The 27933-nt window shown below is 27.2% G+C and overlaps 2 protein-coding genes across 6 annotated transcripts; both read left to right on the top strand.

Annotated features, from left to right (window-relative positions):
- Nucleotides 1-327: 327 nt before the first annotated feature.
- Nucleotides 328-5406, top strand: LOC132943676 (cytospin-A). Its single transcript, XM_061012718.1, has 11 exons — nt 328-1009; nt 1344-1502; nt 1564-1670; nt 1762-2281; nt 2373-2813; nt 2891-3053; nt 3290-3466; nt 3560-3727; nt 3791-3898; nt 4092-4366; nt 4883-5406. The coding sequence occupies exons 1-11, from the start codon at nt 674-676 to the stop codon at nt 4970-4972; spliced, it is 2544 nt and encodes an 847-aa protein (XP_060868701.1). The 5' UTR covers nt 328-673; the 3' UTR covers nt 4973-5406.
- A 655-nt stretch (nt 5407-6061) lies between these two features.
- On the top strand, nt 6062-26547 carry LOC132943033 (vascular endothelial growth factor receptor 1). Of its 5 annotated transcripts, XM_061011803.1 has the most exons (27): nt 6062-6446; nt 13747-13877; nt 14330-14495; nt 14838-14968; nt 17062-17200; nt 18689-18849; nt 18976-19162; nt 19221-19347; nt 19433-19611; nt 19686-19858; nt 19934-20078; nt 20299-20457; nt 20640-20795; nt 20892-21019; nt 21080-21248; nt 21421-21530; nt 21634-21784; nt 21895-22119; nt 22192-22324; nt 22407-22641; nt 22700-22825; nt 23085-23214; nt 23310-23391; nt 23462-23567; nt 23654-23855; nt 24039-24150; nt 25482-26547. In XM_061011803.1, the coding sequence occupies exons 1-27, from the start codon at nt 6368-6370 to the stop codon at nt 25489-25491; spliced, it is 3852 nt and encodes a 1283-aa protein (XP_060867786.1). In that variant the 5' UTR covers nt 6062-6367; the 3' UTR covers nt 25492-26547. The 5 variants fall into 5 exon arrangements, with proteins under 5 accessions (XP_060867786.1, XP_060867787.1, XP_060867789.1 ...); XM_061011804.1 differs by lacking the exon at nt 24039-24150 and having other exon boundaries at nt 6068-6446; XM_061011806.1 differs by lacking the exons at nt 6062-6446; nt 13747-13877; nt 14330-14495; nt 17062-17200 and adding an exon at nt 16756-16916.
- The last annotated feature ends 1386 nt before the right edge of the window (nt 26548-27933 follow it).

Below are 27933 nucleotides of genomic sequence, written 5' to 3'. Positions count from 1 at the left end.
TCATCTATAGCCCTATAGGTACTCTATAATTTATAGTGTGTACCTATTTACTATTTAGACGTATTATGACTTGTGAGCACGATTTAAGATACTATATAATAGTATAATACATTAATACAATAATACCACAGACTATATAACTATGACTATGACTATTGTTCTATGACTATGGTCTATGACTATATAAATATTTTTATATAGCCTGCGATAATACTTCGTGCTTGTGAGTTATGTTGTGAGCACAGATATTTATAAATTATATATATATTTTATATATTTGGTAAGTGTTATTCGTCGTTATCAGTAAAGGTTTTAGTTCAGTGTTGTGACTATTCTCTTTCTTAAAACACCTGTTAACCGGTTATTTTATTATCTTTGTTTTTTCTCTTACACTAGTGACTAGTTTTCCTATCGGAATTTTGCATGCTCGTTCGTCTTCGGGCGTCTTATTATGAATATGATTCGTTTGTGTTTTTAATTTGTGCTATTGTAAGTGTTCGATTAACATTTGTTGTGAAAGCCCGATGAAAAAAAAACACAAATTAACGTTGCAAAGCGCTTCAGTTAATGAATCGTCAAAGAATTACATTTTTTTATTTTTATTGTGTAATTTGATTAGGTAGGTATCTATTGGTACATCTATTTTTATTCAAGAAGTTTACGTGTACAATACATGCGCGTGATGAAATTCATATCGCTTTTCCGCCGGAACCACAACCAGGGTAGCCCTTCTGAGGGGGTGAGGTCCTATCAGCAACCCCCAGTGACAATGGAATCAGCTGTTTTCCCGCCAAACAACAAACTACCTCAAGAAACGGAAAAACTTCAACAGCAGCATCAGAAACAACAACATCAACAGCAGCAACAAGAACTGCAAAGAGAAGCTATGGGCAGCCGTGGCGCTACGGCTGTCGGTTTGTGTCCGACCAACACAATCGAGCAGCCCAGTAATGTGTCCGGGTACATTGAAGAGTTAGAAAAGCTGCGTCTAGAAGTTGGACTATTGAAGGTAAACATACAATACTAGAATGTATTATTACAATATTCTTGCTAAAAAAGTGAAAAACTATAACTTTAGAATACAAATAAGTAGGTAGGTACTCTACGTTATTGTGAACATGCAAATTTTTGTGCCATGAGTGAATATTTTAATGTCATTGTTGGCATAATTTTGTTTGTAAAATTGGAGATGAAAAATTGTCATTTTCAAATTTAAATTCAATACCTATAATGTCAATAATATAAATCAATTTACCTACATTGCATTTATAAAGAACAATTTAAATAACAGTGTTAAATGTGAATGATTGATAACAGTTAATATTTATTTATATTTTTCATAGGAACAAAGAGATGTAGCTGAACGAAACCTAGCAATGCATATTGAAAGTGCTCATAATGTTTTGCCATGTGCATCCATATCTAATAATAAAGTAGATGATCGGCGAAGATATCCAAGTTCAGCTCCTGCTTCTATAGCTCCTCCAAATTCAGCTAGTCAGGTTATTATCGGCGAAGGATTTATTTTTACCAAATAACTTAGTAACTTATTTTTGTTATTAGGAGTTATTAGACACGCATGACTGGGATAAGAATTCTAGTTCTGTAAGTGAGGTGTCTTTGGCATGCTTACAGGATAGAATTGTACAAATGGAAGAAACCCATTATAGGTAAATATTAATTATTCATTGATAAATTCATTATGTCATATTTAATTAGTTTATTTACAAGTTTATCAATAATTATTAATATATTTTTTAGTACTAATGAAGAATTGCAAGCAACGCTGCAAGAATTAGCTGACCTTCAGTCACAACTTTACGATCTCCAACATGATAATGAACGTTTGGGTAAGGAGAAAGGTGTGTTGTTGGAGTCATTATGTCAACAAACAGAAAAATTAGAAGATGCTCGTACCAAAGTTGATGCATTACAAGGATTATTTCTGGTACCTGGTTCTAATCCTCCATCATCTGTTACTGAACGAGAAGAAAAATTAGTGGAATTGCTGAAAAGTGGGCAGGCAGAACGTGAGGCTTGGTTAACTAAGCAAGAAGGGCTCATTTCTGATGCAAACGAATCTAGGCGAACATTAGATAATGAAACAAAAAAAGCCAATCAACTTTTAGAAAGGGTTAGGTTTTTAGAATCTACTGTTGATAGCAAAAGTGCTGAAGTCAAACAGTTTGACGAACAGCTTGCTTTTGCTAAAGAAGAGATATCTTCAAAAAATATTGAAATTAATCGAAATCTCATGTTATTAGACAATGCTAGAGCAAAGGTATGTTATTATATTTATTTGAAATTAATATAATATAGTAATAAGCATGTACTATGAAGTTTTATTTTCAAACTTTTATTTTATATATTAGATTGAAGAATTAGAAGCAGAAAGAGACAAATTAGGTGACAAATCTGAATTAGATGAGTTGTTAAATCATGCAAGGCGTGAAAAAGATAATTTAGAGAGTCAGTTAGCATCTATGCAAGAGCGCGTGCAACGAGCATTTTGTGAAATTGATCGGCTTAAAGAACAATTAGCAAATTCTAATGAACAATATACTGTAGCGAGTAACAATGCTAAATCAGCACTTATAGACCTACAATGGCAAAGAGACAAATGGCATGAAGAAGTTGCATCATTAACATCTGAATTAAAATCAGCTAAAGAAGCAGAATCAGAAGCACAAAGCTTATGTCAGAAATATGTTGAAGAAAAAAGGCAACTAGCAGATGTATTATCTGAAACTCAAATGTGTTTAGCTAATGTTCGTAAGGCTCTTGAAGAAGAAAAATCTGAAATGCATTCTGAAGTAATTAATACATTCTTTGTTTCTACTAATAGTTATTTGATTATGATTTATTTTTCTAACTGTTCTTTATAATATAGAGAAAAGAATGGCACCAATTCAAAGAAGATTTATTAACAACTGTTCGAGTTGCCAACGATTATAAAGAAATTGTAGAAAAAGATATGGAACAAATTATAACAGAAAATAAAAGACTTCGTGAAAAAGTAAAAACATTAGAAGCTCAACTTGATAAATTAAAACGTAAGTAATTAATTTTATCATTAAAATACACATATATCTTATTTAAGCAACATTCCCATTGCTAATCTTTTTCTGATAAAATTTTCCTCAGCCCCTATTCCTATACTGTTGTACTCATAATATCCTTGCTTTAAACAATGCATTATCTTTTATTTACTTTTTTTTCTTCTAAGAGCTGTGCTAAATTATGTTTATGAATGAGGCACATATTCTAATTATTATTTTCAACTGTATAGATATGGATAAGCCTAGAGCTTTATCATGTAGTGCTAATTCCATTCTTAATCCAGTTATTATTGGGCATGAGATAAGTCGTCGTAGTAGTCATTCTAAACTTTCCCGCCAAGATAGCCAACTATCCGTTAAAACATTGATTGAAAGTATTGAAAATGCTACCAAACAAGCAAAAACTGGTATTTTTTGTTTATTATTGTTATTTGGTATTATGTTCATATTAAATTCAGTTTTATTATCATCATGTTAAAAATCTTATATTTTAATTTAAGCTGAATTTACCAGAAGCAATTCAACATCAAGTTTAAATGGATTAGTGGGGCAAAATGAAAATGAACATTTAAATAAGTTACCAAGAGATGGTGAATTCAAAGCTCCACTTAGAGAACAAAACTGTCTCTCAGCAGACAATAATATGATGTCTGCATGTGAAGAAACTGGTAATACAGTTAAATTTGTTTTTCCTGATTTAATTTAATATGTGACATAACTTGTATACTTAGATCCAATCAAAAAGTGTCAAAATGATGACTATCGTTCGAATGGATCAATTCTTTCTTCGTCACGCAACATAGACACATTTGCTCGTCTTGGAGGAACAATTGAAACACGTAATTTTGTATTATTAAATAATAAAATATATCCATAATAATTTTATGTTAAATCTTTCATGCTAACAATTTGTTTTTAAAATAAAAGTTTTTTTTTTTGAATAATTACATAAGTATTACACAATAATATTATTGATTATATATTTTAAAATACTTTAAATCTAGTTTAAAAAAATATTTTTATTTATTTTAGCTGAACGTCGTGATCCTCTTCAAGCATTAGTAAAAAATGGTGGTTCAAAGCGTAATGCTTTACTTAAGTGGTGTCAAAATAGAACAATAGGCTATCCAAACATAGACATTACAAATTTTAGTAGTTCGTGGAATGACGGACTAGCCTTATGTGCTTTACTGCATACTTATTTACCTGATCAAATTCCATATTCTGAATTAACAACAGCCGAAACAAGACGTAATTTTACTGTTGCATTTGAAGCTGCTGAATCAATTGGTATACCAACAACATTAGTAAGTATTGTACACTTATTTATATATATAAAAAAAAAAACCAAAATTCTACTGTTTAAGTGTACTTTTATATTATTTAAACATCTTTACATTAAAAAAAAAAATATATTTATTAAATTAATAATTATATAATTAATTTCTCTTTTTAAGTATACTTGAGTTACAAATGAATAATTGTGAGCAATTTTATTTTTTTAAATCTTAAAAATTATAATAAGTTTTATATAGTTTTTAATTATTATATCTAAATAGTTCAGAATAAAAATTAATATTTTTTCTAAAGAAGATTTAAAATATTTTCAGAATTAATTGTTCATAAACCATAAGTTGTTCTTTTAGAAAAAAAAGTATATTTGATAAAATACAGTATTATTATATTAATGAAACTTATACAATAGGTAGTTGAAAACATCTAAATCAAATTTTAATATATTACTAATATGATTGTATTAGAAATTAGCATTTAATACAAAAGATATTTCTATTAAACAATACAATTGCATATGTTTATTTTAGAACATCAATGATATGATATCTCAAGAACGTCCAGACTGGAACTTAGTTATGACATATGTAACTGCCATATACAAACAGTTTGAAACGTAATTGGGTTTTTGTTACAACACAGCATTGCAAGACTGATGATAAAACAAATCCAACAATTTGGTGTGTTCCTAGAGCAAGATAACGTGTAAGACTTCTAGATTTTATCTGTTATATTAACTTATGGTTTCTATACTATGTATATAAAATATCAATATTTTTCACCAAAATTGTATTTTAATATCAAAACGACTATAAACAAAGGTTGTCTAGAAGTTGTATCTAGTCAATTAAAAATGTATTATTTACAATATGTTTAGTAGATAAGTTGTATTTTAAAGTTTTTGTATTTTATATTTTCACACAAAAAAAGTAATTGTGTATAAAACAAAATTACAATGTATACATTATTAAAATTTATATATACAATATAAAATATTTTGTAATTATAAAAACAAATCTATTTTACTATAATTACAGTGTTTAGTTTATTTTCATTAGTGTGTGAAGTCATTGCCAGTACCACAAGTGCTGTACTTTGTTCAAAAGTCACTAAGTGCTTTGTGAATTTTAGAAACTGGAATTTAAATAATTTTAATTAATAACAATACTTTTAGATTTCAGAGTCCAGATCATTCTTTGAGGGGGGGGGGGGGTGATTGCAATCCTCCTCCAATCTACACACGATAATATGATTGAATTATGAAAACATTAAAATTTATAAAATAATATAGATAATATAATTTAAATCAAACAGCTCATGTAAACAATTATCTATATACACTTGCCTCATGATGTCAAAGAATATGCACTCTTTAGTCTAAACATTCTAAACCCTCCAAAATTCCAAATTATTCCAGAAATAATTGTTATAAATTTGTGTGTCGAAGATAGCAATATATTGGACATATTATAGACATAAAAATATGGTAAAAGGTAATAGTAACAATATGTCAATTAATAATTATTAATTAAACAACATGCTTTAATGCTTACATGCATCTAGATATTAAATTGCCATGACATTGCCCCCTCGCCATTGTGATTGGGCCAATCATTGCGGTATCACATGGGTCATGGGTTCTTAGCTGATCACCCACTTGTTGTTCACTTGTACATTAGGTTGGTACGCCGGCAGAAGTGGCGCTGAAATATCTATGTTTATCAGTCACCGCGTCGAAGTCCTTGGCCAGTTCCAGTTGACGTGTTTCCGTCGCCACTTGTCGACTGCCGTTCTCGTGTGCCTTGCTCGGTCGGTCGTCTGACGACCGTCGTGTGACCAAATTTAGCACGAGATGTCTGCTGTTGCAGGGCCTACTGGTTTTTGTCGACTTCCGGCTGACGAACGTCAATAGTCATTGCCGTCGATCTACACAATCATTTAGAAAAATTGTGACGACTTGTCAAAAAGAGGAGAAAATCAGTAATGAACACAAAAAACTGAACGACGATAGAAAAATGATAGTTAATATTCACTTCGCCCGCGGATTATTGTGTGTCACCGCCGCTGTTATATTGGGCACCGTCTCTGCAGCGGGTGAGTCAGAATTTATTCTTCCGCCCTATGTAATATGTAACGTGTAGTATATATTTTAATATATTGTTTGTTTTCTGAGAGGTGTGGCGTGAAAACATGTCTAGTTTTTGGATATATTAATTTAAATTGTCTTGTAGCTTAGAATATATTTTGTTGTATGGAATTTTGGGCAGGGCATCAATTATATAAAGGGTGGAAGGTCATAAAAACATCGTAAAAACGTCAGAAATCTGAAGTATAACATAAACTATTTTCGCGACTATGATTTAATAATAGTACATTTTCGATGTTGACTCAAATGTTATAAAACCTTGGACAACTCGAACAACTATTCAATAAGTTATTTTTATTGATTTCCATTTATAATTAGTATTTTACTCTTTTAAAACTTCTTAGAAATCATAAATTAAAATCGAAAAAAAAACTTTGGAATGTGTAGTATGTTATTGTATGTAACTACCTACTAATATGCTAAATGGTGTATCTATTTGAAAATATGATTTTATATTTTTTCTTAAAATTTTAGTTTATTTATTACAATAAAATTATGACCTAACCTAACCATTATAATATTATATTATCGTATATATTCTGTAGTAGGTAGGTAAGTAGGTAATGATATATATCAACCATTTTTGCAAGTAAAAATACTTGATTGATTTGTCAAAGATGAAACTGGGTATGCAACCATTATACCTACTTAATATTATTATGATTAATATGACCCATAGGCCATAATATGATCATTAAAATAATTTTAAAGATTATCAAAAATGCCATTATGTAGTTCTATTTCAATTGTTAACTGATTTTAACTGAGTACCTACCCATTTGTCATTGTTATGTTTTTCCATGTAGGTACTTAATAATTATACTTTCTCTAATGTATTAGGTATTCAGGTATTCTGTTATATTTAGTTCCAAGGAAAAGGAATCATTAATTAGGTACCTACAGACTATATAGTGAATACACTGACGAATGACCAATAGTTACCTCATATATACCAAGATAAGGTCCTACCTTTTTTAATTTAAATTTTGAATTAAATGTATTGAAAATAAATACGAAATTCCTGTAGTTAATTTTTTTTAGTTAATTATATTCAATTATTTTCTTAAATTACATAAATATTTATTGACAAAAATCACAGATAACAAAATACCTTACTACTACTTACAACAAAAACTTTTTTATAACAGAAAAATTAGTTGGTCCCAGTAGTAAGGAAATTTTATTGTATAGTGTATAATGTTTAAGATATTATTAGACTCATAGTTTTGATAGGTATTTAAAACTTTAAGAATAAGATTTATAGGGATGCAGTGTAAACAATATTATGTAAATAAATAATAATATACATGTAAATTTGTTTTGTTTTTAGCTTTTAATGGTTCTTATTATAGATATATTTCTAAGATTAGGAAGGCAGATGTTTTTCAATGTTATGAATTATGACCTATGCGATACAAGTATGAGTGTGATACAATATATTAATAACTGAGTGCTATATTTGAATACAACAGATTATTCCGATAGTGAACCAATTTATTAATTATATTGTTTAGTAGGTAATTTAGAGTTTTTTTTTTATTTAAATATAAAGTTTTATAATTATTAGTACTTTGAAAAAAATGAGTTATAAGAATATAGCTATTAGCTACCTATACATTAGTGTAATAGTGTCAGTAATATTTGATTAAAACTTAATAAACCAAATTTCAAAATAAATACAAAATATATAGTGAAAACCAAACCTTAAATATTGTATGCAAAATACTATAATTGTAAATGTCCATGTATTTTATGTAAATTACTTGAAAACTACTATGTATTTAGGTACTATTTTCAACGATTTTCAATATACCTTTGTACTGCATCGACTCGAGTACCTAGTATCAGTGGTGTATTTAAAAGGTAAAAAGTAAAAATGTTCCAGTAGTTTTCAAAAGCGCCGTGAAAAACAAAAGAAAAATTAAGGAAAAACTAGAATTTTTACGCAAAATCAATTTCGGTTTTTGGTGTAACTCTAGAACAAATGACCGTAGATACACGAAATTTTGATTGAATGTTTATATTACCATTTTCTATACACCATGCCATTTTCAAAATATTTTGAATCATTTAGAGCTGTCTACGGACATTTTCAGTTTTCAATTTTTTTAGTTTTATTCTATAAATATCAATAAAATGTTATTTGTTGGGTAAAAAAGCTTGAAAATTTAATAGAAGGCTCCTAATATATTGTTTCAAAGACAGACGAAAAATATTAATAATACATTGCACAATTTTTTTTATATGCATTTAAAGTTAGAATTTTTACAAATTTATCAAATTTAAAATTTAATAATTATTTTGTTAAACATTTATAGAATGTTCAACTTTTATACCTAAGGATAGAAAATTTAAAACAAGGTTCCACGTAAATAGGTTAGGTATATATAAATTACTTTATTCACAATATCATAAAATATACTTATAGTAATATCATAGGCTGACTGACCGTCTTCGTTCAGAATCGTTTTTCTTATACAATGATATATCATTGAATTCAAATTTAACACCATCCATTTCAGTGACCCACTTGTAACCTACTGTACAGCAGAGTGACACCCACTTGTCCACCTTTTTCGAAATAATTTTTAAAATAACTATTGAAGTAATTAAAAAACTATTTTATACGTATATAGGTACACGACAGAAACACAAACTTGCATCAGGTGCTTATGTAGAGGGGGAGCAGCAACTGGGCAAGGGTACCCTGTTGTCCGGGGCGGAAAATTTATCAGTCTATTTAGGGGGTTGCAAATGTATATTGACATATTATTATTGTGTATTAATTGTATCAAAACATAAATACATATAGATTATAACCTTCTAAGAAATTATTACAGCTCAAAAATGTATAATATTGTTTTCACCAATTAGTCTTAAAATAATATTAATAATTACAAAAAATATTTTAGGTAAACTATATGAACTAATAAAGGTGTTTTTAGTTGGCATTATTGACAGTTGGATCAGATATAACAAGTAGGTAAAGCAGATTTTTAAGAAATTATCACCTTATTTTCATATATCCAATCTAGTAGACATTTATAAATGTATCTAGATTATTATTATTAATACAATTATAAGTAATACTATAAATTATAATATGTAGCGCAAAATGTTTAAATGCAGCCATGGCAGAAACTTACGTAATATGTTATCGGGACGCAACTTACCCTAGTTTAACTTGTAAGAATTATAAAAAAGTGTGTAATTCCTCAAATATTTTTAGTAGCGTCCTAAGTTTAAATGTTGACGAAATTGGATATTCACGCATCACGCAATCACGCGTAAATTAACGATTTTAGTTTTTTTTGTTGTACCTAATACAAAAATAATTATTAAATCATTGAAACTTGAAATATTTCACTGATACTTAAATTAACGTTTTCTATATTCTATGACTTTTCAAAATATTTATTTTAATATTAAGCTATTTATAGGCATTTGAAATGTTCGAATTTTTTATTTTTTATTATAGTGTTATAGTAAAATTGTTTTAGGATCAGTCAAACAATTTAAACTTTTAATACAAGATGCCAAGATCCCACTTCAGTTATACTTATTGAAATTATTCTCATGAAACAATTAATACTTTATAAGAACTAAAAGTTAATTAGGTATTGAGTAATAACAAAATGTATAAGTAGGGTCCAGAAATTCGTGCGTTAGCATGTTTTTAGTTTTTTACTCATTAGACCAAAAACTTTGCTAGATAATCAGCTACAAATATAAATATGAACTATTATAATTTATAATATATAAATCCAAAATGTTATTTTGCATATTACGAGGTTTTTTTTATTTATATGCAAATTGTTTAATGTTTACTGTATGGTATGTTTTATATGATTAGATCGTCAAAATAAATTACTTTTAATATGCATTTTGACCCGCATTTCGATGATAAAATATATATTATACATATATATAATAATAAAATACAATGTATATTATATTATAGTTATGTCTGGTGGCGGCCCGATAATGGCTAAATATTATAGACTCGTATATTTTTGTTCAGATAATATGTTTAATTTTTAATATATTTTAAATATGCACCAATTTTATTAGTTGACGTGGAGCTGAGATTTTCAGTTTACAAAAACGTGTAACTGATAACCAGCGCTCATTTTCATTTGAAAATGTATCAAAATATTTTATAGTGAATTGTTTTGTTTCAGAAAGAAATATATGTATTTATTTTATACATTTCTAATATTTAAAATGTGTGTTGTATTGTTTTATTTTTAATGTTTTAATATTTTTAACTAGGTACCAATCAACTAAATTGTAATATTAAAATTTAAAATGTTTGTTTTTTACTTATACAGATATTTATAAAAACAATTCGATGTTAAATTTCAGTGTTTTAAGCTCATTAAATGCATGCATATTTTGGTAGTTTTCAGTGCATATAATTCCGGGCTCTCACAAATACATTATTGATTTAAAATTAAAAAAAAATTAATGATTATCTAAAATTTGATTTGTTATTACGTATACACAGTATCTATATATATATTACAATTAAATGGTCAATAAGTTAGGAAATAGTTAGGAAAAAAATTGCATGAAGGTTTCTATAAAATGCCCTGCATTGCAAAAGTGGCCTATCCGCCATTGTTATATTAAGCAAATGGTAAGTAAGAACAAACCACATTTCATAACATTGTGAAAAAAAATATTAACATTTTCACCGCATGTTTGCATGTTTTGATATTTTCCCATTTTTAAACTTATTTTTCGATTTTGAAGTCATATTTCATCTTTTTAGGGAATATTTTGTTGTTTGGAAATCACATACATTTTAGTAAATACCTAATAATTTTACTATAAACGTTAAGGAAATTACAGTTCTCCATCTTAGTTACTATTAGAATTAGCCTTGTAAATAATGTCACCCTATAGTACCCTACTGATTATATATGTAAATGTAATATTATTCACATAAGAATATTTGTATATTTGTAAATAACTTTAAAATACCCAACTAACTTATGGCCACATATGCCGGGTTTTTATGTTTTGAGATCAATAAAAAAAAATAATTGTTATCGTTGTTATCGACGTTGACTAAATTCATAGAAGGCCTATTATATTATTTATTTTTTGTCAGCTTAAACACTTTAAACATCAGATTTATAACATCTTGTTAGCCGTCAGTTAAGTTAGTTTGGAACGCGATGTTGAAGATACAACATTTCGCAAGTCAAACGCGATTAAAATGCCTAAAGAATAAACTCCGAAAGTTGGTTAATTGTTTTTAAGTATCTACTAATTAATTACAAATTTACAACCTACTCATAAGAAATTCGATTTTGTATACGTTTTGAAACTCAGATAAATATTTTGAATTTTAATTGGGAATAAGAAATTAATAATGCATGGATTAAAAATAACATAAAAACGAAAACGTTAAAAAATATAATTATTTTTTCAAATATTTTGTTTTATAATGACCTTAAATAATTTATCAAAAATAATTCAAAAAACGTTATTACTTTTTGATAAAATGAGGTTTATTTTTAAAAGTATCACCTTATTTGAGTATTAAAATACAGACAAGATTATTATTATTGTTATTTATTTTTATTATTCCTTGATAGCTAACAGTAATGTATGAAATAGTTAATAATATGTATTGATTAGCATTGATTATAATTTTTAATGCTTGGTTTTATGCCGGATATTGATAATACTATCATATCTACTTCTAGGAAATACGAAAAAAATATATTACCCATAAATGATGATATTTTAAATATTTAAAAAGAGGACAATTTATTTGTTTTTGGAAGAGTGGATTAAAAAGCTAAACAAATCTTCTAGTGAGATGGATAGGTTGATTTATTTTTTTATTAAATTTTTAAATATTATTTGTATAGAAACTATTTTAATTTCTCTTATCCATGTTAAAAATATTTATAAATAGTGTTGTATACCTATATAATAATTTTACCATGCCATAAATCGTTCATAATTTGTTCAATGAATAAATTCATTATTGCCGCACAACTAGAAATTAAATATAGGGGTGCTATGGAAATATAGTCAAACCCGGATAAAGGGGAGGAAGCACAATCCCGGGGCCCATATTCATCCCCGAAATATATTTTTTTTTTTTTTGTAATGCGTTTATAACTGTTTTAAAATATTATAATAATTTTATAAAATAATAGTTTTCTCAAGAAATTCTAATAATTGATAAAAATATGATGAAGTTTATAAAATGGGAGTTGTGAACTAGGTACCTACATTGGCTACATTGTACGCATAGATGATAGTCTTTATTATTTATAAGTTATAACGAGGTAATAAAGTACAAAATTATACAATTATTATAAACAGTCGTAAAAATGTAGTGAAAAGTACAATTTTTTTGAAGTTAAATGTTAATAGGTGGGGTCCACTAAGTGTACAGCGTCCCGGGGCCCGATTGATCCCTAATCCATCCGGACTTGAACAGGGATTATTAGAAGCAGTAGCTCTCCCAATAGGTGGTCCGCGGGTCAATGTTTTGCGGGTAAGCGGTTGTGCTTAAGCGGATTCCATACCGTGATTTTCTGTTTTTGTCACACGCGCGACATAGGATTTTGACGGATTCTTTGCCAAACATATCAATTGATCTAATGAAGTGATGAATTCTGAAAACAGATTTGAATTCGTCGTCAAGTCTACTTGAAATCGATTTTCCCACAATTTTGATTTTTTGATTTTAGCTTCTCCAAAAATTGAAATACAAAAATGTTTAAATACTCTTTTTTAATATGACGTTTTCTGGAATTTGGGGGATAATATCAGAAATGTGGGAAAGTTGATTTCAAGTAGACTTGACGACGAATTCAAATCTGTTTTCAGAATTTTTATCGGTTCAATAAATCAATTGGAATGTTTGGCAAAGAACACGTCTAAAATACTATGTCGTGCGTGTGTTAGACAAATACAGAAAATCACAGTATCGAATCCCCTTAAGAGGACGCCACACCCGTATGTGTTGTCTCCGTCTTACAAACGCGTAACATACCAAATTTACGCTCAGAAATTCAAGTTTTATGCCGTTAGTTTAAAAATTGGAGTGAATCGACCTATTATGAAACTTGATGGTAAGAATATTATCTGTGTTTTGATGGAAGTTTTTTTTACGATTATTAGGTTTTTAAGTGAGTTATGGCGTGTATAATAAATGTAAATTAAAAATAATAATTAAATTAAATTTTAATTAAATATTTCTTTTTGTTATTTATTCAGATATACGTATATGGCCAGATGTTCCTGAACTTACCCTGACATCAGGGGCTGATCTCACACTTAAATGTACAGGAGATGTACCTGTAAAATGGAATCAATATCAATATGATCCAAGTTTACTTATAGAAAGAGTAAGGATTAATGAATAATAATATATTTCGGACTTCGGTAATGGTTCTGAGTGTTCAACAAAATAATGAATATAATATTATATTATATTCAATATTCATCCTATAGTTTTTCTCAAAATTAAATTGTGGCTGTATGGCTGTATATAAAATTGTGTTTATTTTAACTACTATTTGTTATATTATATTATTATCATGTGATATTTATTTCATCTGTTAATAAATTAACTCAGTGGTGTAACTAGGTAAAAAACTAAAGCCGGCAAAATAATTTACTAACCAAAATCAGAACCCTGAGCCCCCCCCCCCCCCCCCGACAATTACCCATTTACACCCTGAATGAACTACTAACTACTAAAATATTGCATTGAACACTACACCTATTTAATTATATATTTATATGACTATTCTATACCTTCTTAAATTAATTGTATTATGTTATATATTTTGAATAGAACTCCTCAATCGACATATCACAAGGACTGGCTAATAATAGTTATATATCTCTGCTATCACTAAGTAGAGCAAGTTATTTAGATACTGGATACTACTTCTGTGATCTATTTACTGAAGTCGCAGGAGTAGATGAACACAATGCAGCGATATATTTATATGTTCAGCGTAAGTATTTTAAATCAAAATTAAAAAACACTTATATATTTAGATATTATAGTTTTTTTAAACATTTATTCTTTAAGGTGATAAAATGCTGCATGCCATTTTAATTGAGTAAATCTTTTTTCTATATTTAGACCGTCTACATAAATTAGGTATTTTGTGTATATATATTTTAGGACGTAAAAATCACCTATGTTATATTTAAAAGAAATTTTAATTTATACATAATTTTTGTTGATTTAATAATAAAATAAAAAAATTACGTTTTTATAAATTCAATTATTATTAGTGTTGTTTGAAGTTCACTTTAAATTAATATAAATAAATGTTGTTTATAATGTTTAGATGATACACATTTATTAGCGATTCCTGAAAATTTAGTTTTATTATCTCAGGATGAATTTGGTAATGTTATTATTCCTTGTCGGCCAACATCACCAGATATAAACGTAACATTAATAAAAGACGAAGAAGAGGTAAGGTTTCAATCATGGCTTTTCAATATATTTTTAAACAAATATGGTGGCTGTTTACTAAACAAATCAATTGGTTAAAAACAAATAATTTATATTTTATTGTTGACCATAACCAGTAGCTAGATGGGAATGGGCACTGGGGCACTAAATAAACTCTGTGCCCTAACTAATATTATTATTATTAAAACTCAAAATATACATGTAACATTGTTCATTCAAATGAGAATACTTACTATGAAACCATAAATGAAAATAATAAACAGATTATTAATAAATATACAAAGTAAAATATAAATCCAATAAAAATTATAATTATTTTTATCCATTATTAATGTAAATTATTAGGTTTATCATAATTTATTAATACGTACCTAATAAAATTTATATTTTTGTATATGCTCTAACATTAGCAAATTTATATATGAAACCTACACTTCACTGAAATCCAATTTTAAAACAGCCTATTTTAGGTTGCAATTAATGATAAATATTTGAGTCAATCTTTTGTCTGATACTATTTCTTAGATAATGTTTGATCATTTTCGGTTTACTGAATAGTGTCAGTTCCTGCAGAAGTTACAGGAATAGTGTTCAATAATAACATTGCTATGAACACTTCAGTTATATCCCATTCAAGCACTCCATATGCGCCGCAAATCACGAGAAAGAACCACACTTTCGGCCGTACGACCCTCGCCCGATAGAATCAAAAATGTTTAATTTTTAGCCGTGAGACGAATGAAGGTAGCGTGCCTTGGTTCACTTTAGAGATCCACGCCCTTTGGGAAGACTGCAATATTTAAATTATTTTGCTAATTATACTATTATTTTTATATTTTAATACTGTTTGTGACTGGGTTTAACACGTATTATTTGTAACATTCACTATTAGATACATCAACATAAATTATTTTAAGAAAGCAGTTTCAGAATAATTGTCCAAGGGCCCTGTGACCTCTTTTGCCCACTTTTGTCCTATGATAGTTATCACTTATCCCACTAGATGTAGTTGAAATACTATATTTTCATAATTTATCATCTTATTCATCTGTTCTGAAAACTAAAGTTTTATTAATAATATTCAATTTTTTTTAAAAAAAACCAAGGTAAATAAAAATTAATCACTAAATTATATTTGATTTATAAAAATAAACATTTGTATTGACTAGGAAAAAGGAATTGGGTTTAGGAGTTTGTTTAATAAATAAATAAGTGCTAAGATTATAATTTCTTAAACTTGTTCAAATTATTTTTCTTATAACATTCATAATAATCTATCTATAGCATGCATTCATTGTTAAAAATAAAGGAATGAAGAACTTTCTTAACCATACTGTTGAGTTCTGACTATACACTCTTGTTGATAGAGAAAAACTAACTACTATTCGGTTTTTATGAATTAATAAATAAGTGCAGCTTTATTCTTATAACCTGCTTTTCCTTAATACTGGTCCTCTTAGGTATTGGGTAGCAAATTTATATTAAATGTTATTGTGATAAATAATTTAAAGGGATGAAAAATATGTATAATGTGTTAATCATTGTTAATTAATTGTTTTTATGATTTTAATTCAATAGCTTTAACAATTTTTACTAATAGATTATTAATTGTGCTGGATTTGTATGTAATATTTGTTCTATACTAAATGTAGTAACTTCACTTTTGATTGATCACATTCATTAGCTTTTATGCAACTATGATTAATTAATTTTTGAATGTGCTAACATTTTGATCTTATTTGCTGTGGGTTTTGGATGTGAATGCTTAACAATTTCTTTTAATTTAGCTGGTGCCTGGTAACACATATAATGGCATGGAATTGCAATATGACCCCAAAGTATGGATTCTTTCTCAATTCAGTGACAATGTTTAGTTCGGGATTTTATTATTGTAATGCTGAATACTATGAAAAAAAAAGTTATGCAATTTACAATATTTTTATTAAGCGTAAGAATATTTTAGACTTGTTTTGTATCTATTTAATTTTTTTTATTTGCTTAAATGCGTTTGGCTTCAGAGTGTATTTTTCATACAAAAATTGTTGTGTATATGTAACTTTAAAAAAAAAAAAAAATTTATATTCATATTTCAGATTACTGAGAATTTAGAGTATGATCCGAAAATAGGATTTACACTTAGGTCACCATCAGTTCAAGATTCTGGTGTATACTATTGTGAGGCAATGAGAAATAACAGCAATGAATTACGAGAATTAACTATTTACATTAATCGTGAGTTAGTATTGTTACTTACATGGTGATTGGTTATTGAAAGTAGGTTATATCACTTATTTAAATTATAATTTACAATTTCGTTATAGGCAAAATTTGCTCGCTAGTTATCTAAATTTAAGATGACCGAATTTATAAAAAAAAAGCCAATAAAATGTATTCTATGAACCTATCTAACCTAACCTCGGACTACAGCGTCGGTTCTGGCGCTACTATTGCCGCTTCGAATATCGACTACTGGTGGCTCCTCTCTCTGGGCAGACAACTGACTAGAGAGAGAGGCTACCATCCCCCAACCCTACAGGTGCCCAATTTGAATTTCTGCTAAAACCAAACACACGTGTTTACCAAACTTACAGTAAACTCCCCCACAGTTGAAAAACCACCCAAGGCCTAAGTTGTTACGAGTTCATCGATAAAAAAAAAAAAAATTAAAAATTAAAAAGTATTAACAAGTTTTAACAGTTCTTTTTGGTTCAAGACTAAATTATTTGACTCAACAATTATTTTTGTTTAGGTGGATTTATTCTCTACTTTTGCATTATAAGCTGGAATAGCAATAATATTTTGACAAATATTAAGGGGATTGGAAGCGGTGATTTTCTGTCTGTTTAACACACATGGAACATAGGAAAAATAGCTATACACCTGACAAAAATTAAGGTACTTCTAGTTTTTCGATTTAAAAAATGTAAAGATGTTTGAATTGATATACAAGTTTACTTTGCATCGGTTGAAGCAATTTTTCAATTGTAACAATATTTTGATCAGAATAAATATTTTAAATTTTATAAATTTGTCAATTTTTAATAATAAAAATATGCTTTGACCAATACAAAGTAAACTTGTATACCAATTCAAACATCTTTTCATTTTTTAAATTGAAAAATTAGAAGTACCTTAATTTTTGTCAGGCGTATAGCTATTTTTCCTATGTTCCACGTGTGTTAGACAAAGACAGAAAATCACCGCTTCCAATCCCCTTAAGTAATTCAGAGTACTGTTTGCTATAGTCACAATTTTTTAAGTTCTGTAACCACATATCATGTAGGCTAAATTTCTATATTTAGAGTTCATTGATTATTTATATGGTATTGCCATGTTTTAGTTATGCTTTTAATTTACTAAGCTTTAATTTTAAGTAATAAATGTCATAATATTATAATACATACTTGGTTTCTGAAAAATCAAGAACTAGTTTATTTGTTTATACTTTTATTATATCAATTTTATGTCAATTTTAATTATTGAAAACCATAGTTAACATAAGTTACATTGTGAGGTATGTTTTGATTTATGAGTTTGTGACTAATGAGGTTCAGGTTATTATTTAGAATTACCATTTTAAATATCTTTTAATCATTAATAAATATTTTTAGTATCTGACAGGCTTTTTGCATTTAAACATCTTTAATTTTTTATCAATTCATAATTGCATATTGAAAATATTTTATTTTTAAAAACATGATTTATAATTATAATTTTCAGCTAAAGTGCATAAAGTAGTTATGCCTTACATCAATAGTAGTGATGCACATACAGGTCATTTAATTATTGGTCAAAATTTAACCCTAAATTGTTCTGTAAGCATGGATCTTGGTATTTCTTTCACATTACATTGGAAAGTTCCTAATGAACAGAAGCTTCAGGTTTGATATTTATCTAACAAATTTATTAAAGATATTAAATTTGTAATTGATTTCCGTGCTGTAATAGTTCAGTACTAATAGCTAAAAAAAAAAAATGTTATTAATGTTTACGATTTTTTTTATAAGGCTGGACACGTGTTAATTGGCAAAGAAAATGTCTATAATGGTTTGAAACTTGGAGTTGGTAATTGTGTTGGTAGTCGATTGTTGAGCATTCAAAATGTTACTCCCGAAGATGAAGGCGATTATGTTTGTGAAGTAACAGTACATTCTGGACATAAAAACAATGCTACATACAAACTTAAAACATTCAGTAAGTTTTATAAATATCTTATAACTAAATTATTTCATATTTAGTTATATACTTGCAGCACCCGATATGACTTATTTAAGTTTGTCAGTTCAAGGTAATGTTTATGTAATAACACGTAGAGCAAGAACTCGGCAGGTACAATGGATAATTCAAGTATCCGCATACCCAAAACCATCTCTTGTATGGTAATTAAGAAAACAATAAAAAAAAAAATATTTAAATTATTACTATTGTGAAGTTTGTAATTTTTATTGTATTTTATATCCATAGGAGAGATCCTAGTGGTAAAGAATTAGGGATGAATCCAGAAAAGATATCAGTGGAAAATGACAAAAGTACATCCAAATTAGTAATAAAAAATTTAGAGCTGTTCGATTCTGGTACATATGAATTAGTTGCAGATAATGATGCACATGTGAAACAAATTACTGTAACCTTGCTAGTTGAAGGTAACTGATAATACCAAAATGTTTGGGTGTAATAGTTTTTTATTTTGTTATTTTGTTTATAATATATTTTTCAGACAAACCATTAGTTCAAATAATCAATAGTTCCAACTCAAAAGTATTTCATGAGCTGGGAAAAATGTATAGTGTTGAATGTTATTTAGGTGGTTATCCTTTGCCAGAAGTTGATTGGGCTTTTAAAAAGTGTCCAAATTATCCTGAGTGTGAAGAATCATTTACCCATATTCCTGTAAATTTGTTTGTTGATACCTATTTCCATTACAAATTAATAAATAATTAATAAAATAATTTTTGAAATTCACAGAGAAGCATGTATAAAGAAACTGGGTTTAAAGAAACATTCCTTATATCATCAGTAAATATTACTGCTATTGAAACTGGAATACTTTTTTGTAACGCTACAAATGAATTTGGAAATTCTAATTATAATTCTACATTTTTTGTTACTGGTAAGATCATAATTTTTTAATATTCTGTACATAACACGTTTAAATGAATGATAAAAATATATAATATAAATTATATTTCATTGATATGAATATAATCTATAGCTTAATTTTTTTTGCAAAACAAATAAATAAGAAAATAGAAAAAAAATAAGTTAATATTCTAATTTAAATTACAAACACTGTTTTATGCTGTACTAACAATGATATGATATTATTTTAGATGTATCAAATGGGTTGGCTATCACAGGACCAACAATTGTTGTTGATGGCGATGATATAACAATTGAATGTGGGGCTTCTAAATATATGTATAATGAATATATTAAATGGATCTTTCGAGATTTAAATGATAAAGAGCATCCAGTGAATATTGATAAAAGTGAGCACATTTATTTTAGTACAAAAAAACTAAATTGTTGTTATTTAAACTGTGTTTTATAAGTCTTATTGATATTTTATTAATTTATTAACATTTTTTGTTTTATTTTTTTTTTTTGAAATAAAAATAATAGATTTATGGTTTAAAATTGTTATAAATTATTTAGTATGTTTGTGTTATAGATGTCATCTTAACAAATAATAAAACAGCACTTTCGTATCGTTCATATTTAATGATAAAAAATATCACTAATAAATTTGATGGAGAATATTTGTGTATAGTACCCGAATTGCAAGAGAACAATTCAGCTACAATATTGTATTCTGTATTAGTCCAGGGTAAATATTTTTCTAAAATCAAAATACTATTATAGTTTATATTTTATAACCTTGTTTTTATATGACACAAAATGTATTGTTAAAATAAAATTACAGAATCAAAATTACCAGCTATTCTGGATTCACCAAATTCAAGTATTTCGATAGTAAAAACTGGTAATTCAACCCAATTTAGATGTTATATTAAAGAAGGCATGCCACCACCTACTGTCACATGGTTTAAAGTAAGTTATACTGTTTATTAACTATATAATCTATAGTAATTATTTTATTTTAACTTATAGAATGGCCAAGTATTAAAGGTCAATAAAAATGATAGTAGGCTCGAATTGCGGGATAAAAATCAAACATATGTAGTAAAGTTTGCTGCATTAGAAGATGAAGGCAATTATGTGTGCAATGTTTCAAATAAAGTTGGCAGTGCTATTTCAACATATAAATTAATCATTAAAGGTATGATTACAAAATATTATATACATACATAGAATTAAAAATAAAAAGTTCTTATTCAAAAAGTAAATAATTATAAAATGTATTAAAGATCTTACATTTTCTAGTTGAGTAATATTTCTTCTTGTAATTGAAAACTTATTTAATATTTTAAGTATAATGTCTTGTTTTTCAGATAAACCTTTAGAGCATGAACATTTTAGTCTCATTGCTTTTTGTTCTGTGTTAACTATTCTTTTGGGAGTTCTTATGATATGCTGTGCTGTACATTTAAAGAGAGAAAAGGTAATTATCAATTATTACACTTTTAATCAAACATAAATAATATAATAGTATATTTTCAATTTTGTCACTAAACTACATATTTATACAAACATTTGTACTATAGAAATTAAAAAAAGAACTAGCTCTAGCTGGTCTGTTACACTTTGAGAATGGTGCTGTTGAAAGCTGGAATCCTGATTTGGGGATTGAGGAACAGGCAGAACTACTTCCTTATGATAAACGATGGGAGTTTCCTAGAGATAAACTAAAACTTGGTAAACAATATAAAAAATTTGACTTGTAATTTATTATTTTATAACAGTTTAGGTGAAACAATAATATGATGATATGCATTTACTATTATAATATTATAATTTATTTTCAGGTAAGCAATTGGGTTCAGGAGCATTTGGAGTTGTCTTTAAAGCTGATGCAATTGGTATAATTGATAAAGATACCACTACAACTGTTGCTGTAAAAATGATTAAACCAAACACAGATCCGTCATACATAAAAGCCTTAGCTTCTGAATTGAAGATTATGATACATCTTGGTAGGCATTTGAATGTAGTCAACTTACTTGGAGCTTACACTGGAAACATAAACAAAAGTAATATTACTTAAAATATTGTTAGTTGACTTAAATGTTTTAACAGATTAATAATTAGATTATATACTTAAGGAGAATTGATGGTGATTGTGGAGTATTGCCGTTTTGGAAATATCCATCAATACATGTTGAAACAAAGAGATTGTTTTGTGGACCAAGTTTCAACAGATGGCTATTTAGATTACAATATTAAATCAATATCTAAGTAATTTTAACTATAATTTAGCATTTTTAAACAATAAATGTAGTTATTGAATAATAATTTCTTACTATTTTTTGCTAATTAGAAATCCATACTATGTAAATGTCCCTAACAAAACCAATTTATCTGAAAAATGTGATGATAGTAGTACCCAAATTGGTTCTGATGGGTATTTAGTCCCTGATGAAGTTGAACCCGAGTGGCGGAGCAATTACCGCGGAGATTATAAAAATTTGATTGTTAAACCATCATGTACTCACGACTTAATATGTTGGTCATTTCAAGTAGCACGAGGAATGGAATATCTTGCTAGTAGAAAAGTATATTTTCTGAAATAAAAAATGTATGAATAGTTAATTTTTGAAATATTTTTTTTAGATTTTACATGGCGATTTAGCAACAAGAAATATTCTATTGGCTGAAGAAAATATTGTTAAAATATGTGATTTTGGATTTGCAAAAACTATGTACAATAGTGAGAACTACAAAAAAAAGTCTGATAAGGTATCTAGTATGACATACTATACTATACTTGTTTCCACGAGAGAAAGGCGGCCGATCAAAATCGGTCATCGCTCATCGGATGCGCATGTCCCATCATAGTGCCATATGGCATATACCTGTGTGATATGTGGAAGGGATTTTACGGCCCATCGATCATTCGATGTGCGCAAAATTGCACCTTTCTCTTGTGGAAATGAGTATAGATGTTTTTATTATGTTTTCCCAGTGTTTGTAATGCCTAGTTATTTTAAATTTGCAGGATCTTTTGCCAGTAAAATGGATGGCAATTGAATCTCTCCGTGATCGAGTTTTTTCAACACAATCTGATGTTTGGGCATTTGGTATTGTTCTGTGGGAAATATTCTCATTAGCGGTTACTCCATATCCAAGTTAATATTATGAACTTTATTAGTTTTTGATCATGTAATTTAAACATTTGATGAAAGACTATATATATATATCATTATCTTGTTTACCCTATTAGATATTCAAAAATTTAATGATCTATTCAATAGACTGGTTGAAGGTTATCGAATGGAACAGCCAAAATATGCCAATTCTGAAATGTAAATTTAAAAAAAAAAGTTGTCTATGATTATAATATTTTAAAGTTTATTTATTTATTTTTATGGTTAGATACAATATAATGTTAGACTGTTGGAAAATGAATCCTATGACAAGGCCATCATTCACTGATTTAGCTGAACGTCTAGGCGATTTATTACAAGATGGTACTAAATCAGTAAGTAACAAATAATGATATATTTTATACATATTGTATACATACATATATTGAAAATTTAAATGGTATTAATATTTCACTTATAGCATTATATGAATTTAAATGAGGTATATATGAGAATGAATACGGAAGGATCAGTTTCAACTGATTACTTAAGTCTTTTAACGGCACCGACATATTTGAATTGTTCAACTGTGTCTGAAAACAATTTAAATTCATGTCTAAACAGTTCTGAACATTCTGAAAACAAAGATGATTTGGAATTGAGGCCTATGTTACATAATCCAGGTTATTTAAATTTCCTATAATACTTTTTATTTATTATATAATTTTAAATGTTGAATGTTAATTATTAGTTGAACAATTCTTAACTGCTTTGTAGACTTGTTATTGACTTAACATTGGTATTTATGGTTAATCTTATTTAATACTTTTATCAAACTGTATTTTATTGTGTTATATGATTTTTAGTTGAGTGTTCTGGTTATATAAACCTAACAAAACCATCGTCTTTTTCTAACCCCAATTATGATGTTGTTGATAAATCCAAAAATTATTCATACTTACAATCACCGTGTCCAAGGTACACATTTCATATCTTGCTCATTAAAATACATGACTTTTTTGCTTTTTATTAACTTATTAATTCTTTAAATGCTTATTACTGAGATTGCTCATGCCAATGTTTAACCCTTATCTAGCATATTAGCTTACTATAGAATTATACTTTTTCTATACTCTGTCTCATATAAGAGTAACCTTAGACGAGATGGGTGTGGCTAACACGAGCTGAGTGCAGTGCTCATTGAAATATCACTTGTTATTCCATTAACCGCCTCGATTGTATTTTTCTAAGATTAACACGATAAACCATTACTCGGAAACAAAAGTCAACAAACACCGATTTAATGGAGGAATCGACCGAGCCAGACAAAAAGTAGTTTCTGCCTAAAGTTTCTCTTATGTGAGATAAAGTATAAGACGATCTAAGTAGACTTATGGTGAATAATATTAGAGTTATATAACTGATTATCAAATATAAATATGAGTACTCTATCATAGTGTCTTAATATTCTTTTTCATATCTAATGTTTACTATGTATAAAAAAAACACATAAGTAAATAATAATTATAATGTAAATATTTCACTTTTAAAAGAATTAAAATAAACCTTGATACAAATATCCTGCAATGTAAACTAATACAAATACTTTGCTTTGGTAATAGATTAATGAAGTCCATATTAATATTTACCCAGAACTCTTCAAAACGTAAATTTTTATTATTATTCATAAAATAAATAAATATATCAAATCAATGGGTTTTTTTTAAATTCTTAGTTAATTTTTTTAAATTTTTTATGTATGTTGTGTCAAAATATTACTGTAACACCCTAAAGATCTTTAAGAAAAATCAATTAATTTTAATGTGGTTTTTTTAATAGTAATCTATAAACAGTTTCGAATTGATGACAATTTCAAAAAATGTTTGTAAAACATTCAAAATAGTTCTTTTTTAGTCGGCAAAAAAAATAAAAATTATTGAAAATGAGAAAAAACTGACCATGTTACAGTTTTTATTTTCTGGAACTTTATGATAAAATTAGAAAAATTCAAAAACAAATTGCTTTCGTCTTGATCAACCTTGATTGTAATGTTGACTTTTTCCTGTATAAAATTGCTAAAAATACCTATCAACATACCCACTTTTTTAATAAAGCAAAAACTAATTTTGTTTTAATTTTAAATACAATTTTATTTGAAATCACCGTGTAAAATTAACATATTCTTACTTGAATTAGAATCTTAAATGGAAGGAATTTTAAAAAATATTAACATATTAACATTTTTCTCAAATATTAACATTGGTATAATCAACTAACTAAAAAACCTGATATTGATTATTTATTTTTAGTTATGTTTGATGAAGCAAGAAACCTTTAAAGATTGACATTTTGCAACGGTTAAATAAATTAATGGCATTGTTACCGTTTCTGTTTTAATATATTTTTTTGTAATAACAAATGACTGATGAACAAACATATATTTTTAAAAATAAATATTGATATAATTTTGATTTTATGATATTATTGTATCTAAGTATTATGAAAATGTTATGATTAAACTATATACTGTTAATAAAATTAAAAAATATATATATAAAAAAAAGTTAATTAATTTCAAGATGTAAATAACAAGCCATATTTATTATATATTTTTAATATTTATTATTGCCCCCCAAAAAAACGTTAAATATATGAATGATATATAATAATTTGATATTATCATGCATCCCTTATAATATGTTTTTTTGTATTAAAAAATTAATATATATTATATTTATATTTTGTAAGATAATAATTGATGTTGTATATAACTAGATCACTATGGATTGACTTGCAAGGTATAATTGAGTTGATGATTGCTGAAATATTGTTAATGTATTTACACTATATATTTTATACCAACAATTTGTACATTATTCTAATTAATATCTTAGTAATTATTTCTTTATAAATTATTTGTCTTGGGTCTGGTAACAGTGTAACACCACAAAAAAGAAACAGTTAGATAGATACTGTTAAGATTATTATTTAGTCAATTATGTGTAAAGACATGCTTAAAGAACAGGTATTTTTTAGTTGTTTATTCTTTAATTTGGTTTTGTTTTCATATAACTTATTTTATTTTAAGTTTATCTTTTATTGTACTGACTTTAGTAATTTCTGCCATCATCAATCCATCAATAATGTTGTATGTAACTAGTCAATACCAAATAAAATAATAATTAATTATGAATTATTTTTGAAAATAATTAAACTATTCCATCCATTTAATTGTATTCGTTTTATGTGATAACATGTATTGTATTTTATTGTTTTTTTAAATAATTATTATTAATTTAAATTATTTATATTTTTGTTTTTATTGGTTGATTTATATAATGACTTCTTATTTAAAACCTATCAATATAACACTGTATACCATTTTTGTAACAAACCTGTTTTTATTACCTTCATTTGTAGTAAATTTCTAATAACTTCCTTTTCATTTAAATTTATCCTAATATAATTAATTATGTCTTAATATATACCTCTCCTCATATGACCGCCAAGTGTGATCACAATTTCAGGTACCACTAAATATCTCACCTGGATGTCCTTAGATTGAAATGGAGTTTTTGGAAGTTGAAAGGGAGTAGGCCCGAATACACATTTTGAAAACATTTTACATTTTTAACCTTACGCGCATGCGCAATACATCTTAAATTTTTTTAATAGATTAATTTCTTCGTTGCTCTTCCTTTCAGTCCAACTAATACAAAGTAATCTTCTCCAGGTCCCCATTTTCATTGCTTTATATTGATCTTCATAAGGTATCATTTTAATATTTCATTAAATGTAGCCAGTGATTGTTGCATATATTTCGCTGACTGTTACCATAGCAATATCATCAGCAAATCTGATATAATGGATTTCCATTTATTTTTACACCTTTAGCTTTAACTTTGAGTTCTTGAACAACTTCTATACTATAAATATATTGAATAAATAGGGTGACAAAGAACAGCCTTGTCCTTTTAACTTTTAACTTTTTAAGTTCAAATCTTAATTTATGCATAATTCGTTTTTAACGAAATTTTAACCTATAAACCACAATTTTGAACTGAATTTGTATACCTACTGGAATTTCATTTTATTCTTCAATAATTCTAATAATGATAAGATATTCAGATAATGTACTTAGGTATTTGATTTTATGAAAAAACGGTCTTGCTTTTGTCTTTAACTAGATCCGTACCTCAATAATACCTGTTTGCTAAGTGTTCCTATGATTTTATGAATATGAATAACAGCTGGACGTATGCCAAAACGAGGTGTACGCCAAACTGCTATGACTAACCTAACCTAACCTAATCAAAAACGCGTGGAGCAAATATGTTTGATGAAGATACAGAGGTACTACATACGATGAGCCATAAACGTTCGTAACTTGACATGTTGCTCGCAAAATTGGAGTTTCATATATATTTGTCAAAAAATTCTAAAAAAACTCAACATTTTTTATCGTCGTTAAAAAAACCTAATAAAAATCGTTTAACATGAGTCAAAATATTTAAAAAAAAATGTACGGTGTATAGAATATGATACCGATATTAAAATCAAAACCGAAACCGGAAAAAATTGGATACCGGTATTATAATTTAAAACCGAAATCTGAAAATATTGGAAACCGGTATTAAATTCAAAACCGAAATCTGAAAATATTGGAAATCGTTATTTTTTTTTTAATTGACGTGTTTTTAAATACGTAAATTCCATTAATACGCATAATTAATACTCATAATAAAATTGAGATCATGATTA

This window comes from Metopolophium dirhodum, chromosome 4 (genome assembly GCF_019925205.1).
Source record: "Metopolophium dirhodum isolate CAU chromosome 4, ASM1992520v1, whole genome shotgun sequence".
Classification (NCBI taxonomy): domain Eukaryota; kingdom Metazoa; phylum Arthropoda; class Insecta; order Hemiptera; family Aphididae; genus Metopolophium; species Metopolophium dirhodum.
Note: the sequence above shows the minus strand (reverse complement) of the source record. Positions and strands in the feature narration are given on the sequence as shown.